Raw genomic sequence first — 20,351 nt, forward strand, 5'->3', positions numbered from 1 at the left:
ATGGCGGTCGTAAGCCTTTAATGCCAGCACTCAGGAGAAGCAGGGTGATCTCTTAAGAGTTCAAGGCTAGCATGGTTTACTTAGTGAGTTCAAGGTTCACCGGTGTTGTAAAAGTGAGACCTTGTCCCGCCTCTCCAAAAAGACTTTTCATTGGCTCTCACTTAACCAACCCCGGACAGCCTCCCGCATACAGCCTATGAGAATGAGGGGGCGGGAGCTTCTGCGCCTCTGACTGACAGTAGCGTCTTCCGAAAAATGTCGTGCCCTGGCGCAGTCTAAGGGTGTACCGCTGCCATGGACAGCGAGCAGTCGGACAGCCTGGAAGGCTGGGTGCCGCTGCGCGAAGACCTCTTCCCAGAGCCCGAGCGCCATCAGCTGCGTTTCCTGGTGGCCTGGAACGCCGCAAAGGGCCAGTTCGCCGTCACCTGTCACGACCGCACGGCGCAGCGGCGGCGGCGCGGGCGGCAGGAGGCCGGCGACCAGGGGTACAGCTGGGCCGGGGTGCTGTCGGCCGCCGGGTTCCGCGGCGCGCACCGGCAGCTGGCGGCGCTGTGGCCCGCCCTGGAGCCCTGCTTCCCGCCGCTGCCGCCCGAGCTGGACGGGGCGAGCGGAGCGGGCTGGGGGGTGGGGCGCTGGCTGTGGGCGCTCCTGTGGCCGGCGCCTGCGGACCTCGGCGACGCGGGGCTCCAGGAGCTGTGCCGACAGCTGGAGCGCTACCTGGTCCTGGCTGCCGACGGCTGCGGCGGCGCCATCGTGCGCGACGTGCTCTTCCCGGTCCCGAGTGACTCGGCAGACTGCGAGGGCCTGAACGAGTTCCGCGAGAGGATGATGCGCGAGCGCCTGAGCCGAACAGCCACCCGGCTGCAGCAGGTATGCAGCGCTGGGCCTGGCCGAGGGCGGGTCCGCGGGACACTCGTGACGCGCTCCGGGCGTCGCTGGTGCACTTGCGCCCCAGCTGGCTGAGAGTGGGGACCTTGAAGTTGAAACACGGTAGTGGTGTGTGTGTTCGCGCGCGCGCGTGTGTGTGTTAGGATTATCATCAGGGTGTGTGTGTGTGCGCGCGCGCGTGTGTTAGGATTATCATCAGGGTGAGTCTCCGCGTCGCCCGGCTCTTTTGATTTTTGTTTGATTGTTTTTTGAAACAGGGACTCAGTTGTCCAGGCTGGCTTTGAACTCAGGACAGTTCTCTGCCTCAGCCTCTCCAATCCTAGGATTAGGAAAAGTTTACTTGCAGTTCTGAGCCAGGCTCCCCTCTTCACCTTTTCCCTGTTCTGAGCAGAGCAGGATGTTGTAATAGGAAAGGCCAGAAATATTGAAAGTAAAACTGAAAACAAGGCGTATCCGTAGGAAATAAAAACATAAGCTAGGTGGAAGCAATTTTGGTGTTCTCTGGAGGGAGGAGGGATGGCTAAAAATGCTTCCAAGGATGAATGACATTTAAAAGATAGTTTTAATATTCTTCAAGCAATAAAGGTTTTATTATTTTCTTCAAGCAAATGGAAAACCCTTGGGAAGTGAGGCTTTATTCATCAGCTTTTAATGGCAACAACAGGAAGGCTCTTTAAGAGATAGTTTGAGATACACAGATTCATTATTTGTGTGGTAAACTTAACAGACCCTAAAGAGGGGGGACTTTTCATTTCACTCAAAGATTTAGGGAGAATGTATGTCTTACCCTGCAACAATTTCCTGAAGAGAGACAAGTTTCAGAGCTTCAATCCACATTCTGGACACTCCTTTGGGTGTTTCCTGTTTTACATTATTGAGCCACTGTTCTAGTTTGTTCTCTGTCGTTGTGATAAGCACCCTGACCAAAAGCAGCTCGGGGCAGAAAGGGCTTGTTTGGCTTACAGGTTACATTCCATCATCAGGGGAAGGTAGAATAGGTTCTGGAGCACAGATAATGGTTGAAGGCTGATTACTGACTTGTGTACCTACCTTTCTTAGCCCAGGCCCACCTACCCCCAGGTATCCAACTACCCACATTTGCTGGACACTCTTCTATCATTTAGCAAGCAAGAAAAGGCTAATCTAATGGAGGCAGTTGCTCTCTTGTGTCAAGTAAACAACTGAAGCTAACTATGCGTCATTATTAGCAGAGATTTTGCTATGTTTCTTTTGAAGAAGGGGAGGTATAAGAAGAATTCAGCCATATAGCAAAATCTTGATTGCTGTATATTAAGATAAATCTAGAATGAGTCTTTTAAAATTAAAATGGCTCTATAGAAGGATTGTGTTTGTGGGATCTTTGTTTTGAGACAGAGTCTCATATGCCCAGGCTGTCCTGGGACTCACCATGTAGCTCAGGATACCCTCTTACTATGATGACTCTCCTGCTTCTGCCTCTGAAGTTTTGTCAGCAGACCTTGCTCACTCAGACCTTGCTGGGATCACTTTATAAACTCACACCTACTTCTCATGGTGTTGAATTCACTTTATAATGTGCGGAAACTACAGGAGATTTTTCAGGCCAGCCAGCGTTTGGTCCTTAGCCTGATCATTTATTTCTATCGGACTTAGCTCTTTAACAAGTACTAGAGGTTGGACCTGAGTGTGAGGCAAGCACTGTAGCAATGAGTCACCTCCCTCACCTCCGTCTGTTTTCAGGCAGCTTCTGACTAAGTTGCCCAGTCTGCCCTTGAACTCCAGCCCAGGCAGGCTTAGTCTCACCCTTCACTCCTTTCCTCCTGCAATCCAGCCTCACAGATCTTGTTCTGTTTCCTGATGTGCCCACCATGCTTTTCAGAAGCTTTCTGTTCCAGGATTGAACTAGTTTCAGCTTCCCGGAGTAGTTGTAGTGAAGGCCAGAGCCACTTCCTGCCTTATCTTCCCAGAGTAGCTGAATTACAGGTCCGTTCCACCAGACCCAGCACACAGTTGGTTCCTGACACTTCATTTCTTTCTTTCTTTTTTTGTTTGTTTGTTGTTTTTTTGGTTTTTCGAGACAGGGTTTCTCTGTATGGCCCTGGCTGTCCTGGAACTCGCTCTGTAGACCAGGCTGGCCTCGAACTCAGAAATCCGCCTGTCTCTGCCTCCCAAGTGCTGGGATTAGACACTTCATTTCATATATTCTTAACCTCTCCCCCCAGTTCTTAACATCTGTATACTGGAAAAGTTACATTCTCCTCAGGTTCAAGTTCACACCCTGCTAGTACATTCTAGCTTAGCTCATGCTATTGAGCTGTTCATGTGCGGAATTCACCTGGCCATCTGGGGCTTACAAATGGAGGGGTAGAAGTAAGTAATAAGTATATCGTGTCCATGGAAGTGTAGTCTTTGTTTTGAGGAGGACCTTGGCTTTGTAGCTCAGGCTGACCTGGAACTATTTAGCCCAGGCTAGCCTTGGACTCACAGTCAAGCCCTTGCTTTAACCTCCTAAGTGTTGGCATTATAGGCTTGAGCCATCATGGTAATTATGATACTATTATAATTATTACCCTCACATTATTAAATAGTCAAACAGTGTTGAATGACTGTGAGAATAGTATTCCACGGACCGGCCATCTCATTCAACCACTGTTGTGTTATTGGGTCTTTCGTTGGAGAACATTTTCATGTTCATGAAGTTTAAAATTACTGTTTTAAAATTGATATTTTAAACTTAATATTGGGTTTCTTTTATTTATTTACTTTTGGTATGATTTTATAAATGTCCAGATTCAAGCTGTATTTACATTTTATCCTCTAGATTCTTCAAGATCACAGAAAAGCCAATACCATGGTAGCATTAATGAAAGTTTATCAAGAGGAAGATGAAGTCTATCAGGAGTTAGTTACCACGGCAACCACGTTCTTCCAGTATTTACTACAGCCATTTAGAGACATGCGAGAAGTTGCCACCTCATGTAAGCTTGGTATTTTGGTATGTTTCTGGTATTTTTATCTTACTATCTTCTGTGTATTGTTATTTTAGCCATATATAAGGTTCTTTATATTTAGATGAGATTATATATATACATATATATACATACATATATATTATATGTAATTTTTATTTATTTACTAGTCATTTAGAGACAGGGTTTCATGTAACCTCTGCTGGCCTCAAATTTACAATGTAGCTAAGGCTAGCCTTGAATTTTTGATCCTCTTGCCTCCATCTTCCAAGTGTTGGGATTACAGGCAGTGTTCATCGGTGGTAGAGCTTGTGCCCAGTGTGCTCAAGGCCCTGCACTTTGTCTCAGTATTGCTAAAGCCACAAACAACAACAAAAGCCAGGCCTAGTGGCACAGGTCTGTAAGTGTACCCACGCAGGAGGTAGGCCCAAGGCCTGCCTGGGCAACAGAGAATCAAGACCCAGTTCCAAAATGAATCATGAGGAAGGGCATAGGGCTGTGGCTCCGGGGTAGACAGCTTGCTGCGTGTGCACATCTTGTCCTCCAAGGAGCGGACAGGGACTAAACGTGAAGATATTCTTTGCTCATTTTCTCAGCCCCTTAGAACACTGCAGGTTTGGAGGCCTTAGCGCTGTTCCTGATGACAGGCTGGGTTTGATGTGATGTGAATTTCCTTTCGCTGATTTCCCACCTGTAAGAACACATGTAGATTTCTTAGAACCGGGAGGCAAATTTAAATAGCAGGGCCTTGGATTGTAATTCAGTACACTGTAGTAATTGCTGTTATTCTCATTCCATTAGGGGAGTGGTTCTCAACCTTTAACGCAGTTCCTCCTGTTGTGGTGACCGCCAACCATAAAATTTTTTTTTTTTTTTTTTTTTTTGGTTTTTTTGAGACAGGGTTTCTCTGTGTAGTTCTGGCTGTTCTGGAACTCACTCTGTAGACCAGGCTGGCCTCGAACTCAGAAATCCGCCTGTCTCTGCCTCCCAAGTGCTGGGATTAAAGGCGTGCGCCACCACCGCCCAAATTTTTTTTTTTTTAAAGATTTATTTATTTTATGTATATGAGTACACTGTCACTGTCTTCAGACACACCCAAAGAGTGCATTGGATCTCCTTACAGATGGTTGTGAGCCACCATGTGGTTGCTGGGAATTGAACTCAGGACCTCTGGAAGAGCAGTCAGTGCTCTTAACCACTGAGCCATCTCTCCAGCCCTCAAGTTATCTTTTTTTTTTTTTTGGTTTTCGAGACAGGGTTTCTCTGTGGTTCTGGCTGTCCTGTAACTCACTCTGTAGACCAGGCTGGCCTCGAACTCAGAAATCCGCCTGCCTCTGCCTCCCAAGTGCTGGGATTAAAGGCATGCGCCACCACCGCCCGACTCATAAAATTCTTTTTGTTGCTACAAAATTACAAAACTGTAATTTTGCTACTATTATGAATCATAACATAAATATCTGTGTTTTCTGAAGGTCTTAGGTAACCCCTGTGAAAGAAAGAGTTGCTTGATCCCCAAAGGGGTCATAACCTACAGGTTGAGAACCACTGTATTAGGATAACCCTATTTAGAAAAGGCATCAATATTGTCTCGCAATCAAACAGCTAGAATCAGGAGACAGTAGGGAGATGCTTTGCTTTCCTCCGGGCACTGGCTGTCTCTCCACAGGCACTTTCGTGACCCCAGCCCATTGACATCTCAGACAATGAGATGGTTATACAGTGTGTGTAGTGGTGACTGCTTCCCCACTTAGCCCTCAGACTGCACTCCTTTTTCCTGGCAGATGACCTCTTCTTGAGGATAGACTGCCTTTGTTTACCCATTCACTCTTGGTGGACACTTGGCTTGTTTACACTTTTTAGATATTATGAATAGTGTTGCCATCAACGTATGTGTATGCTTACCTGTGGCTACCTTTCTTTTTTTTTTTTTTTGAGACAGGGTGTCTATGTAGCCCTGGCTGTCCTGGAACTCACTCTGTAGACCAGACTGGCCTTGAACCCAGAAATCCACTTGCCTCTGCCTCCCAAGTGCTGGGATTAAAGGCGTGCACCACCACCGCCTGGACTCTTTTTCTTTTTTGAGTCGGGATCTCAGCTTGCTCACTATGTAGCACAGGATGACCTTCAACTTGGCAGCCTTTGTGCCTTAGTTTCTTGAGTATGGGGTTACAGCCACAGGACTTACTTTCATTTCTCTTGTGTATATACTAGGAAGTGGACCTGCTGGGTCACGTGATAATATTTAGCTTTTGGTTTTTTTAAAAAGCTTAACCTTTGAAGGCTGTCAGACTGTTGCCCAAATCAAGCACACTGTGTTAATGCACCCAAGTGTAGGCTCCCATTTGTATCAGCACCAACTCTTGGTTTGTTTTGTTGTGTTTGAGATCAGATATTGCCATACAGCCCACAGTAGCCTTGATTCATGGCAATTCTCCTGCCCCTCAGCCTTCCAAATGGTGAGGTTACCATGTGTCACCATGCCTACCTTTAATACTTGTTATATCTGTCTTTATTCTAGGGTAGGAAGTGGTGTCTTGTAGCTTTGACTTGTATTTGTGTAACAGGAACCCAGCTATGCCATGTTCCTTCCTTTGTGGAAGGAAACTGAGCTTTGGATGCACAGGAGTCCTGAGTTCAGACTGTTATAATAGTGCACTGCAGACTGGGCCATTTATAAACAACAAGACTTCTCCCTTATACTTCCGGTGGCTCCAAAGTTGAAGATCAAGGTGCTGGCAGACCTGGTATCTGATGGGAATTTGTTTGCTAGTGTTTAGCTGGCTGTCCTGATGTGTCCTTACATGGTAAAGAGCAGAGAGACCTTATACCTCTTCTTATTTATAAGGGTATCAGTCCTAACCATAGGGCTGTATCCTCATGGCTTAATACCATCACATGGGAGATTTAGGCTTCCATATATAAATTTCAGGGCCCACAAACGGTTTATAGGTATGAGTGGCACCACCCTGAATACATAAATGTGAGTATCTTTTAGGTGACCATGTTACATGCATTTAAATATTTAAATATTAATATTTAAATATTAAGTATTTAAGATTCCTAAAGAAACTACAGCAAAAGCAACACTGAACAACAGATATCTTCATCTGCACAACTGTGTATTATTACCTAACAGCACCCTGGAACAGCTGTAGTAATGTAAAGTCTGTCAGTGTTGTTTTCTCTCTGTACCCAGAGTACACCCTAGTCTCCAGTGGTGCCCAAAACGGAGCCATTGATGTTCAGTCAGGAATCAACTAAGCAGCAGTAAAAAGAGTGGTTACTACAGTTCACACAGCCACTTCAAAATTTCCTAATGGCATTACATCATTTTTTTTTTGTAGAAGTCCCTGGATGAGGATGAGCTGGGTCCTAAAAGGGTGGCTGCCCTACAGAAGGAAGCCAGTGAATGGAACAAACAGGCTGAAGAAGCTGTGGTCTCTATCCAAGACCTCACTGTGGATTATTTTAAGGAGACAGTAACAGCATTAACAGGTGAAACTAAGAACCACTAAGATAAATGTAATTCTTATTTTATTAAAACATTTTTGCGTGCATCTTCAGTACCGGGTTGCATATTTGGTGTGGGTGCTGGGAATTCAGTGGAAGGATAAACATGATGAATTCCCAGCCTGGTGAGCACACAGAAGTCTGATACGTTCGTTCAGCACATCATAAGTGATAGGGGCAAGATATAGTACTGAATAAGAAAAGCAAGGCTCTGAAAGCAATGGGATCTGCCTGGGGTGCTCATGAGAGGCCTCCTGACTGAATAGTACATGTTGTGCAGGGGCATTTACAAGGCTTGACAAATAGAACTTCAAGCAAGCCCGTGGGCTGGGTCCTGGAGAGCATGGAGAACTTTTTATAAGAAGGAAGCTGGCCAGCCAGGCAGGGTCACACTAGGTGAGGCTTTTGCATTGTCCATAATAACCCCAAATAGGAAATCTTATGTTGCTGGGCAGTGGTGGCTCACGACTTTAATCTCAGCACTTGGGAGACAGAGGCAGGCGGATTTCTGAGTTCTGGGCCAGCCTGGTCTACACAGAGAAAAACCTGTCTCAGGGGAAAAAAAAAAAGGAAATCTTATATCTGTCAATCTGCGTGTAGCTTGGGTATCATTGGCTTAATAGCGAATATCTACATATAAGAAATTCATATAAAAAAATTCATATTATATTTGTCTTTCGGGTCTGGGATAACACACTTAGGATGATTTTTTTTCTAGTTCTATTCATTTGCGTATGAATTTCATGATGTCATTTTTTAAACAGCTGAGTAATACTCCAGTGTGTAAATGTACCACATTCTCTTCATCCATTCTCTGTTGAGGGACATCTAAGTTACTTATATAATTCCTGGATACTTTGGATAGAGCAGCAATGAACAAGTTTGAGAAAATGTCTCTGTAGAAGGAGAAAGTGTCCTTTGGGTCTATATAAATAACCAAGTCTGGTATAGCTGAATCTTTTTTTTGTTTTTTTCCAGACAGGGTTTCTCCATGTAGCCCTGGCTGTCCTGGAACTCACTCTGTAGACCAGGCTGGCCTTGAACTCAGAAATCCACCTGCCTCTGCCTCCCAAGTACTGGGATTAAAGGCATGCGCCACCACCACCCAGCCTCAGTTGTCTTTTTAAAAAAAGATTTATTTATGTATATGAGTACACTGTCACTGTCTTCAGACACACCAGAAGGGCATCAGATCCCATTACAGATGGTTGTGAGCCACCATATGGTTCCTGGGAATTGAACTCAGGACCTCTGGAAGAGAACACCTCTGGTGTTCTTAACTGCCGAGCCATCTCTCCAGCCCTCTTTCAGTTGTCTTATTGTGAGAGTTGAGACAGACTTAACCTTGAATAGGTATGGAAAGAATGGGCAATTGTGTCTTGTTCCTGATTTTAGGGGAATTGCTTTGAGTCTTTCTCTTTAAGTTGATGTTGGCTATGGGCTCATTATAAACTCTCTTTATTTTGTTGAGATCTGACCCTGTATCCAGGAACTTTTATCTTTCCAGGACTATTATCATGATGGGGTGTTGGACTTTGTCAAAGGCCTTTGTAACATCTAATGAGATAGCCATGTGGAATCTATCTTTCAGTTTGTTTATATAGAACATTACATTTATAGAATTATATATGTTGAACTATGCCTGTATCTCTGGGATGAAGCCAACTTGATCATGGTAGATGATCTTTTTGGTATCTTCTTGACTTGGTTTGGAAGTATTTTATTGAAATTTTGCATCTATGTTCATAAGGGAAAATGATCTGTAATTCTGGCTTTGTTGTATTTTTACATGATTTGGGTATCAGAGTAACTGGCTTCTTAAAACAAACTGGGCAGTTTCCTCTTCTGTTTATATTTTGTTTAATAATTTGAGACTTGCCATTAACCCTCTTTTGAGAGTCTGATAGAATTTTGTACTAAAACCATCTAACCCTGGGAATATTTTAGTTTGTTTGAGAGACTTTTAATTACTGCTTCTATTTCATTAATAGTTATAGACCTATTTAGATTGAATATTTAATCTAGATTTTACTTTGGTAAGTGGTATGTATTGAGAAAATTAATAATTAAAAAAATTTTCTAGTTTGGAGTACAAATTTTTAAGGTATGTCCCTATGATTTTATGTATTTCCTCAGTATATGTTGTCATTTCCCCCTTTTCATTTCTAATTTTGTTAATTTGGATATTCTGTCTCCACTTTTTAATTAAAGGTTTGTCAATCTTACTGGTTTTCTCAAAGAATCAACTCTTTGTTTCATTGAGTCTTTGTAGGTTTTTGTTTATTTGTTTCTATTTTATTGATTTCAGCCCTGAGTTTTACAATTTTTTGCTGTCTACTACTTTTGGATGTCATTTCTTCTTTTTCTAGAGTTTTCAAGTATGCTGTTAACTTACTCGTATGAGATCTTTCTAAGTTTGTTTGTTTGTTTGTTTGTTTGTTTGTTTTTGGTTTTCGAGACAGTGTTTCTCTGTGTAGCCCTGGCTGTCCTGGAACTCACTCTGTAGAGCAGGCTGGCCTCCAACTCAGAAATCCACCTGCCTCTGCCTCCCAAGTGCTGGGATTAAAGGCGTGCGCCACCACTGCCCGGCTGGACTCTTAATTTCTTATCTTCTGTCTTGACTCATTTTTCATTCAGTAGTGAGTTGTTGAGTTTCCATGAGTTTGTAAGCTTTCTGTTGTTTCTGTTGTTGAGATCCAGCTTTAATCTGTGGTGGTCAGATAGAATATGGTATTATTTCAGTTTTCTTGGGTCTCTTGAGGCTTGTTTTGGGTCCAAGTATTGGGTTATTTTTGGAAAAAGTTGTACGAGGTGCTGGGAAGAAGGTATATTCTTTTGTGTTTAGGTGGAATGTTCTGTACATGTCTGTTGGGTCCATTTGGTTGTTGATGTCAGTTAGCTCCCTCAGTTTTCTGTTGAGTTGTTGTCTAGATGACCTGTCTGTCAGGGAGACTGGAGTAGTGAAGTTTCCCACTATCAGTGAGTGAAGTTCAGTATGCAATTTAAGTTGTAGTGGTAGAGGGTTTTTTGTTTAGTTTGTTTTGTTTTCTTTTTTACACAAACATGGGTGATCTTGTGTTCAGTGCATAGATGTTAAGAATTACAATGTCACTGGGTATGTGCACTTGGGAGGTAGATGCAGGTGATCTCAGAGTTTGAGGCCACCTGGTCTACAGAGCAAGTTACAGATTTCTCCCAGTTTGGGATTTCTTTATTGATTTTGTTTCTACTTTCCAGTCCTGAACTTTATTATTTTTTTCTACTCTTTGTCTTTTCATATGTTTCTTTAAGGGGTCTATTCATTTCCTCTCTAAGCCAATAAAGGTTATTTTAAAGTCATTTTTACTGGGGGCCTATTGTGTTAGGGTTGCTGGCCTTTAATAGAGACATTATTTATTGTCCTGGTTGTTGTATTTTTTATGCTGGTGTCTAGGCATTTGGGCTGGGGATGATTGTAATTCTAGGGTCTGATATCTGGTCTTTGTTGTTGAGTGTTTGGTTCCTTGATTTCTTTGCCCTCTCTAGTTCTTAGAGTTTGGTGGCTGTGAGTTGCTGGGTAGGAATTTCTTCTGTGGTCCTGAGAGGTGTGGCCACTGTGGGTTCCAGGTGTTTCTAGGTATTGGGAGCTGGCACTTAGGAATAGGAGTGGGCTAGGAGGGGATGTCAGAGGGCTCACTAGATAGAGGAAAGCCCAGTGCCCGCTGTAACAGGTGGTCTGCTACAGAGCTGGAGATGAAACTGGGGGACTGGACTTGGAGGAGCTGAGGAGAAGGTGAAGATCAGCAGTGGGTCTGCTTGCTTCTCTGGCTGGGATGGCCTGTTGGTCCCCAGGGAGTGCCTGTTGGAGTTGGGGACTGGGATAAAACAGGGAGGGGGGGTTTGAGAGGAAGATGTGTATGATTCCCTGGAGGGGGAGGGAAGGGAGAGTCAGCAGGTGGTCTGCTGCAGAGCTTAGGGATAAGGTTAGGAGGTTGGCTGTAGAGAGGTGAAGATCTAGGTAGACTACCTGTTTCCCTGGCTGCAGTGATCTGTCTGCAGGCTCCCAGTGAGCTGGGGGCTGCTTCCCTGGCTGTCAACTGCTTGCTTCCACAATGGCTTGCTTATACAACTGGAAATCACATATGTTACAGAGGCATCATCCACAATGGGCTAGGCCTACTACATCAATAACAGTAAAAAAAAAAAAATGCCCTACAGACATGCCCACAGGACAGGCTGATGGAATCAATTGCTCAGTTAATGTTCCTCTTCCCAGGTGATTCTGGTTTGCATCAAGTTGCAACACTAACCAGCACACCGGCTTGAGATGAGACTGAAAGTGGAGTAATGGTCTTCATGTTAGTCAGACTGTTCACAGGACCTGTCTAGCCACAGAAATTACCTGGACCAAGATATGAAAGCAGGGGTCTCAGTGACGTGTGTCATGAGCTGGTATTGTCCTGCGGGTGAATTGAATACCTGAAGGTTTCTATCAGTGACCATGTGTTCCTTTTTTTTTTTTTTCATAATTGTAGTGATACGAGGCAACAAAGAATTCAGATTCATTAATGAGTTGTACTTTTGTTTTTCTTTATTAATTATAACTCAGGAATGCAGAAACAAATGGAGCAGGATCGGAAGAGATTTGGCCAGGCTGCCTGGGCCACAGCCATGCCCAGGCTAGAAAACCTCAAGCTCATGTTAGCTCGGGAGACTCTGCAGCTTATGAGAGCCAAAGAGCTGTGTCTAAAACACAGACAAGCTGAAGTCCGGAGAAAGGTAAGACAAAAGTAAATATACTTTTTCTCTAAAACCATGTTTTCATTTAGATTGAAGATTCAGCCTGGGCGTTGGTAATGAGCTCTCTGTTTTTCTCAGCACACATTTCAGTAGACAGGCTACTTACTAATGAGGGTGGGCCAGGAAGCGTCCCTTCCTGGTTCTCTAACTCCAAGTTTAGGATTGAAGTGGGGACTCACTTTAAATATCAGTCCAGCACTATGTTCAGTATATACTCATGTACATACACATGCAAATGCTTGTGCATACGTGTGCATGCATTGTGACAGTGTTCTGTAGCCAACTTCTTCATGCAGGAGCTAAGCGTGTTCTCCACCACTGAGGCCCAGCCCAGCATGGCTAAGCAAGCATGTGCTTCATCATATCGTAACTAAATGTCTCTTCTCACAGGATCACAGTCAGGCAGATAGTTCCTATAATCTTGGGACTTTAAAGCAGAGTCTTGTCAGTAGCTGTCTTAGATCTGGCTGCTTGTGAGAAGATACCATAGTTAGAGTGACTACAAAGACATTTCACTGTTGTCTCTGGTGAGGGCTCTGTCTGTGGCCACTCGTTCTTGCTGTGTGCTCACAAGGCCTGTCCTGTGTCCATGGAGAGAGGAAGCACACTAAGAACCTTCACCACAAGGCCCCACCCTCTCAACCTCATCAAACACAGTCACCTTCAAAGGCTCTCTCCAGCACGGTCACATCGGGGTAACACCTTCCACGGTCTCTTTGCCGTTATGTTTACAGACCATGAACGAGTTGATTTGTTTTAAGAGTAAGGTGAAGTATATGTAGAAAAACACTGAACGAGTTCAAGTTTGTCTCTCGAGATGTGTTTCTGCCTGTCTCCTTTCTTACAGTTAGCACCATGGAAGAGCAGGAGCCAACCAGACTGAGTGCTTTGCAGTTTTCTCTCACTTTGCTAATCAATCTATTTCTTCTTCCTCCATACAAACCAGGTGGAAGATCTTCCAGACCAAGAAAAGAGTTTGGATGTTGTGGATGAGCTGGAAATACATTGTTACAAGATTCAGCTGGAGTTATACGACATTAAGCTCGAGATACTGAGGAATGAGGAAATGATTCTTGTTACACGCTTGGACTCTGTGAAGAGACTTATAACAGGTAACGTTAATGTTTATATTAGAGGCAGATGAGACATGTTTGAGGAAAAACAGACCAATTACCAGTTTCTTATTATAAATGACCAGTTATATCTACTGAATGTTTTCCGTTTCTCTTCATTATTTTTGTTATTCAACAGTATAGTCACATATACAAGAGACAAAGAAAGAAATCTTTATGCCCATTACATAGAGGCATTTAGTGAAAGCAATTTGCTGATAACTGTGGGGCTTTTCAAATGCGCTACATATGTAAAAATGAGTATCAGTTTTTAAAACCAAAACCATGTACTCAAGTAGCCTTATTTTTACTCAATATACAATAAACTCATTTAAGTAATAAGAATAAGAATCACAGAATTTTAATGGCTGCATAGTATTCCATTTTTTTCAGACATGCTGTGATTTCTAGTTTCTTTCTGTCTTGAACATCAGTGCAGCAAAAAATTTTCTTTGCATGTGTCCTTGTGTGTAGCACAGATTGCTGGTAATTTATGAGATACATTTCTAAAGACGGAATGGTTGGGTTAAGGGTAATGCTTTTTTTTTTAACATTTTAATATATATCTGCTAAAATGGCACTAGACAGTCATTTGTAATACTTTCCTCTTCCTCTGTTGTTTCCAAGGCCTGGTTTATAAAAACCGCTAGAGAGGTTACACAAAAGGAAACTGTAGCAGCTGTACCATCCGGTTGTAGCTGGCCTCATACCCACTGCAGTCCTTCCTCAGGCCTGCTGAGGGCTAGGGTCACAGATGTACACCACCAAACCTCATATCAGTTTCTTTATTGGTATTTTAATGTTGTTGTTGTTTTAAGACAGCATTTCTCAGTGTAGCCCTGATTGTCCTGGAGCTAGGTCTGCAGACCAGGCTGGCTTCAAACTCACAGAGATTCACCAGCCTGTATCCCAAGTAATGGGATTAAAGGCGTATACTACTACTGCCTGGCTCTATTTTTATGTTTTATAATGCATCTTTATACAGGCATATTATTGTGCGTTGCTCATATTCGCCACCCCCGTTACCCTTCCTTGTCCTTACCCACCTTACCTCACCTTTCTCTTCCAATAGTTCTCCTTCTGCCATGACTACACACACACACACACACACAGACACATTCATGCACAGACACGCACGCATAATGTTATTGATTCTTTTGGGGCTTTGTTTTTGGAGACATGCTCTGATGTAACTGGCCCAGCCTGGCTCAGGATTGCTGCGTAGTCAGAGGTGGCCTTCAATCCCCAATCTGTCTGCCTTCACTTTCCAAGTGCTGGGATTATAGGTGTGCATCGTTGGGGTTCAGGAGTCGCCACACAGACCTTACAAACACTGATCTCAGTTCCACAAGAATAGTTTTATTGAACACATACACCAAGACTGAATGTTCAGGACCACAAAAAGGACTCAGGTGCCTAATTGTGGTGCCAATCTGTCCTCAGGGCAGGCTTATAAAGGAAAAAATCTACAAAACCCATGAGCTCATATGCAGGTGCAGGAAGTGTTGCCCAGTGGTCAGCCCTGACTCAAGCCATTTTAGACATGACAGTTTATAGTGACCTTGAACTTGATGGGTAAAGCTTTGTGGAATTCTTAAGATTAACAAACTTCATACAGAACAACATAACAGGGGATGTGGTCAGCATGACCCTGCTCTGAATCAAGCTATTTTTCTGTGTCAATGACTGGCAGGCATTTTATAGCAACAGTATGAAGTAGCTGACAGGCATGGAACAAAATGGCTACAGCTATGTTGGTGGAGGGGACAGACCTCAATATGCACCACCACACCTGCTATATTGTATCGAGATTCTGCAGCTAAGGAAGGAAAGTCATGCCTTATGTAGCTTCTATTTTTAGAATATTTTCTACATTAAAGATTTTATTCAATTGTCAGTCATACTTATGGTAAAATTCAAACTTTTCTCTTCAAATTGGTCTCAATCACCGATTGAAAAAAATGTCTCCTGCTGCTTCTCAGACTCAGAGCCAGCACCAGTGGTGTGGGCTGAGGATTGTCTTGCACACATTTGTGAGGCCTCCTGGTATAGGCTCCATATTGCTCCACACGTGTAATGCCATGCCAGCCCCGACCTCCTGTTACCTGTTCTCCACGCTCTCTGACTTTCTCACTTCTTTATTCTTCCAGATGAATTTTAGAATCACTTGGGCAACTTTTAAACAAAAACTCCCTGGAATTTTGATTGGGATTATGTAATTAGAGATTACTGGGGGACAATTGTCGTCTTGCAATTTTGGGCCTCCTCCTCACCCAAGATCATGGTAGGTCACCCCATCCCTTCAGTCTCTTTCCCAGGCCCCTTCCAGCTTGTCACTCTCACGCAGGGCCTTGGCGCTTGGATTAATCCTGGTATCCGAAGCCTTTGCAGCTCTTTTCAGTTGTGAACACTTTATACATCTAGGAGAAACTTTTTATTTTTAAAAGTTAATCTGGAAGCATGTTTTCCTTTGAGACTCAGGTTTGGGAAAGAGAAAACTTCTTATTCTGTGTGCTTCAGGGTTTGGGATTGTTACAAGCATGTGTTTTTAAAAGTCAATATGTAATCAAGAGTAAAGATTGGCGAGAGTTTGTGCTGTGGTGGGGCATTCAGGCAGGAGGTGTACAGAGCCCTGGGCATTCATTTCATTTGCTAAGGTAGAGGAGAGCATGTGCAAGCTCGCTCTCATGCTCGCTCTCATGCTCTCTCTCTCTCTCTCTCTCTCTCTCTCACACACACACACACACACACACACACACACACACACACACGCACACCATGAAATCTGAAATAACAGAACGCTGGGACATTCTGAGAATGTTTGAGCCAGTGAATACTATGTGGCCATTAAAATGCTGTTTCTAGCACATGGATCAGGTTTTGAGAGAAACGTTGTTGCTTTGTGCAGCTATGTAATAAATGTGTATGTGATGTTAATATTGGTTTCCCTTACCTGATGTAATTATAGCAGCCTTTCTTTAAGACAGTTTTTGAGTTATTTCTTATAGTAAAACATGTCTAAGGAAATCATGGATCTTTTTAGAGAGACAGGCTGAAGTGGTTTACTACGACCCATGTGAAAGCCCTGAGGAGCTGAAGAGCCTGGCTCCTGACCTGGAGCTGCACCTTGGTGACAACAGTGAGCTGAGAGCACTCAGCCAGCAGTGCCAGCAGCTGGAGGCTCAGCGGGGCCGCATCTGCTCCAGGAGAGCCCGCCTCAGGAGCAGAAAGGTACCGTGTGAGCTGCCACCTCCTGTCTAGGCTTTCATTTTTAATACAAGGTTAAGAGGTCTGCCCACATGGTGATTAATGCTCTCTGTGTTTATGATCTCAGTGGCTAGAGCTAAATGTATTTAAAATGCTAAAAAGTTACGTTTCTTTCAAGATTAAAATGTTTGCCTTAATGTCTAGATTTTAATTAGTTCAGTAATTGTTTATAGAATGCGTACTATATACATAGTATTTTTATCATCAAAATAAGAATTGGGACCATGAGATGCTCATCACATAAAGTGCACGTGGCACAAGCCTGATAGCCTCATTTTAGTCTCCAAAACCCACGACGGGAAGAAGCCTTCCTTAGACCACACATGCTTAACAGAGAAGTGTGCCACAGACTCTTAACAGAGAAGTGTGCCACAGACTCTTAACAGAGCAGTGTGCCCACCCATACTTAGTAGATCAAAGTGAACAAAAAGGGAGCTGGGCACGCGCTGGTGTTCAGGAACCCCAGCTACTTGAGAGGCTGGGGCAGGGTCAAGGCAGCCGGGCCGGTTAGCGAGTCGCCACTTCCAGTTTAAGAAACGGCTGTAGCTGTAGTTTAGCAGCAGCAACTTGACTGGCACGTAGAGGAATCTCCGTTCAATCCCCAGTGTCACAAATAAAAACTATGGAGAAACTAGTACAGCATAACATTTTATTCTAAATTATGGATTAAAATAAAGCTACTCACAGATACAGTGTCTTCATACTGAACATTTAGTGAAACAAAAAAAGAAAACAGATTTTTTTTTTGTTGGAAAAAACTTTTTCATACTATATATATTGGTCGTTTTTTCCCCCTCCTCAAGGTCCTCCTAGATTCTCCCCACCTCCCTACCCACCCAACTTTGTTCTTTCTGTTTCTTAAAAAACAAACAAAAGACTAAGAATGCAAAAATACGCAAAAACAAAGCAGAATGAAACTAATTTGCTCTATTTTTTTAAAAAAAATATTTTTTTTCATGTGCATTTTTTTGCCTGTGTGTATCTGTATGAGGATGTCAGGGCCCCTTGAACTGGGTTATAGACAGTTGTGATCTGCCATGTGGGTGCTGGGAATTAAACCCAGGTCCTTTGGAAGAGCAGCCAGAGATCTTGGCTCTGCCTCCTGAGTGCACTGGCACTACTTTTAACCAGTGAGCCTCCTCTTTGGCCTCTCATTTGCTTTCTTAATTCTAAACCAGTATAATTACGTAAAAACACTGACACATATAATTTCTCCAACAGAAGAGAAAGTTCCTGCATTTTAAAGTAATTACTCATATTTATTGTCCTTTTCATATTGGAATTTTAAAATATTTTCTGCATTTGGGATTGTTTATCCGGCAAGTGCTCTGCCCCTGAACTATCCAGCCCCGCCCTAGCCTGTTGACCTCAGCCTCCAGAGTGGCTTGGGTTATAGGCAAATGCCCAGTTTCTACTTCCTTTCAGCCTCTGAGGATGCTACTCTTCCACACAAAAGTCATTTTCTGCAGTAGTGTTTTTGCAAGTCTGTGCTCAGGACTTGCCATAGTCTTGGGTGTAGAGCTGTTCTTCATAGCCTCTTGCCCTTTGCGCTACACTGCAGAAAGCCTGAGCTGGGGCAGTGTGGTTCAGCCCCCCTGGTTCTGTGTCACTGTGGTAGGATAGATGGAAGCCTTATCTCTGTCAGGAGGACAAGACAATGTGTTCTCTCAATGGTTCTAAGCCTTCGAACACGGCAACCGTTTAATACTGTTCCTCGGGTTGTGGCGACCCCCAGCCATAAATTATATTTGAGGCTACATCACACCTGTAATTTTGCTACTGTTATGAGTCAAAATGTAAATGTCTGTGTTCCAGTGGTCTTGGGCAACCCCTATGAAAGTGTTATTTGACCACCACCACTCCCGCTGCCGCCACCACAAAGGGGTCATGACCCACAGGTTGAGAGCCACTGTCTCAGACTGAGTGAGACATCCCGCAAATGGTGTTTCTTCCGCTGTTCAGCCTAGAAGCTCTTCACTGGGTACAGGATGGAACTGAGGACAGGTTTCAGATATTTACTGTGTGCAAATAGATGCAGATGCCAGATAAGGACATCAGATCCCCAGAGCTGAAGTCACAGACCATCGTAAGCTGCCCCAGTGGGTGCTGGCAACTGAACTCTGTTCCTCTGCAAGAGCACTCTTAACTTACTAAGCCATCTTCAGCTCCTGCAATTTCTCTTAAGCTCAGTTTTTTTTTTATCTGTTAGGAAGATAATCTAATTATACAAATCTCATGATTAACATGACGGTAAAATAGCATCTTCAAGTTGAAAATATAGTCAGTGAATGAATGTTAGTATTCTCAATGCGACCCCCCGTATGTGAAGCACTATAGTGAGTGGTTAGCACAGGAGAAGTACAGTCTTTAACATCGTCTTCTCAAGTGTCTCTAGGTGGGTTATGGTTTTGCAGATGTGTTTGGGAATATAATTACTATTTATAATATGAAGCCACGGGTTTGAGCAATCACAGTGGAATGGCGTGTGGAGCCCTGAGACAGCTGCAGGGTGAAGGTGTTCTCTGTGGTCCTGAGTTCCAGCCCCAGGGCCCATGTGATGATATAAGGAGACAAGTGACTCCAGCAGGTTGTCCTCTGACCTCTACCCGCGTGCTGTGGCACCTGTGCGTGATCCCCACCAGCATAACTAAGTGTAATAAAACAGAGGGTCGAGAAGCTTCATCTCAATGCACTCCGTTGGGAACAAATGGCACCCATGGGCAGCCCTTGTCAACAGACTGTGCAGGACCTCTCATTGGCCCTCACTGAAACTGACCACTCTGCATGTTAGCCAAAGTGCAGTGCTTTCAACTCTACTGCAGCCCATATCTTACCAACAACCATGTGTGTGACTGAAATTCTCCCACCAGGATCAATGCCAAGAAAATCATCAGCTCAGACTGCAACAGGCCAAACAAAGTGTGAGACATTTTCACCAGCACCACAATATTCAGATGGTGAGTACCTGAGAACAATTCATAGCTATAGTGTGACAGTGGGCTAGCCTCTGGATGATGGGCTAGCCTGTGGAAACTACACAGCTGGGACAGATGAGGGTGGGTCTCCTTTCCTTGTGAATACATACATAAGTGGAATTATGGGTATTTTACAAGGATGTGTTCGTTTACATATAGAAAAGAGACAAAGTAAAAGAAGAGGAACAAAAGAAAAAAGAATGGATAAACCACGAACGCCAGAAAACACTTGAGCGGCTAAGAGCATACAGAGAGGTAAGTTTAGAGATAATCACCCTGCACGTCCATCTGAGGCTCGCCCACCCTGGAAAAGAGTGCAAGAGATTGTGAACACGGAGCACAGAATTGTAAACATGCTCTTGTTGATAAAGAGCCTCAGTAGGGAGCGTCATGCTTTGAAAGCCGCAGTATGAGCCATGCTGCCTTCTCTGTTGTGCTTGAGGCAGGCTCTTGAGATGCAGCCTGGGAGTGACCACTCTGTTGCTGGGAAGAGAGCCTTATAAAAGAAAGCATCAGTGGGCGCTCGCTTGCCGTTTTGTGGGTAGTTCGTTATTATTGTGTTGGGGCATGGCGGCAGGCGGGGATAGCACTGAGCAGGAGCTGGGTGCTTACACTTGATCTACAAGCAGCAGGCAAACAGATAGAGATTGGGCCTGACTTGGACTTTTTGAAACTTCCAAGCCCACCCCCAGTGACATACTTCCACATACACCTAATCCTTCCTAAACCCCTTAACTGGGGACAGAGCACCCAGATGTGTGAGCATATGGGGGCCACGCTGATTCAAAATGGGTGACCCAGAGCTCAGTCCTCCTGGGTCAGCCCCAGCTGCTGTGTGAGTGTGTGCCACCATGCCCGGTCACAGCTGCTGT

The 20,351-nt window shown here is 44.0% G+C and overlaps 1 protein-coding gene across 1 annotated transcript in view; it reads left to right on the top strand.

The window, feature by feature from the left end:
* The first annotated feature begins 225 nt into the window (after positions 1 to 225).
* Positions 226 to 20,351, top strand: part of Whamm (WASP homolog associated with actin, golgi membranes and microtubules) — a 23,641-nt gene continuing 3,515 nt past the window's right edge. Inside the window, exons 1-8 of the mRNA XM_028754850.1 lie at positions 226 to 870; positions 3,689 to 3,862; positions 7,181 to 7,331; positions 11,935 to 12,104; positions 13,072 to 13,237; positions 16,281 to 16,468; positions 19,375 to 19,461; positions 19,639 to 19,734. Of these exons, the coding sequence (XP_028610683.1) occupies positions 295 to 870; positions 3,689 to 3,862; positions 7,181 to 7,331; positions 11,935 to 12,104; positions 13,072 to 13,237; positions 16,281 to 16,468; positions 19,375 to 19,461; positions 19,639 to 19,734 (1,608 nt within the window). The 5' untranslated portion in view covers positions 226 to 294. The remainder of the gene's footprint in view (positions 871 to 3,688; positions 3,863 to 7,180; positions 7,332 to 11,934; positions 12,105 to 13,071; positions 13,238 to 16,280; positions 16,469 to 19,374; positions 19,462 to 19,638; positions 19,735 to 20,351) is intronic.

This window comes from Grammomys surdaster, unplaced genomic scaffold (assembly GCF_004785775.1).
Source record: "Grammomys surdaster isolate TR1022 unplaced genomic scaffold, NIH_TR_1.0 126036, whole genome shotgun sequence".
NCBI classification, from domain to species: Eukaryota; Metazoa; Chordata; class Mammalia; order Rodentia; family Muridae; genus Grammomys; species Grammomys surdaster.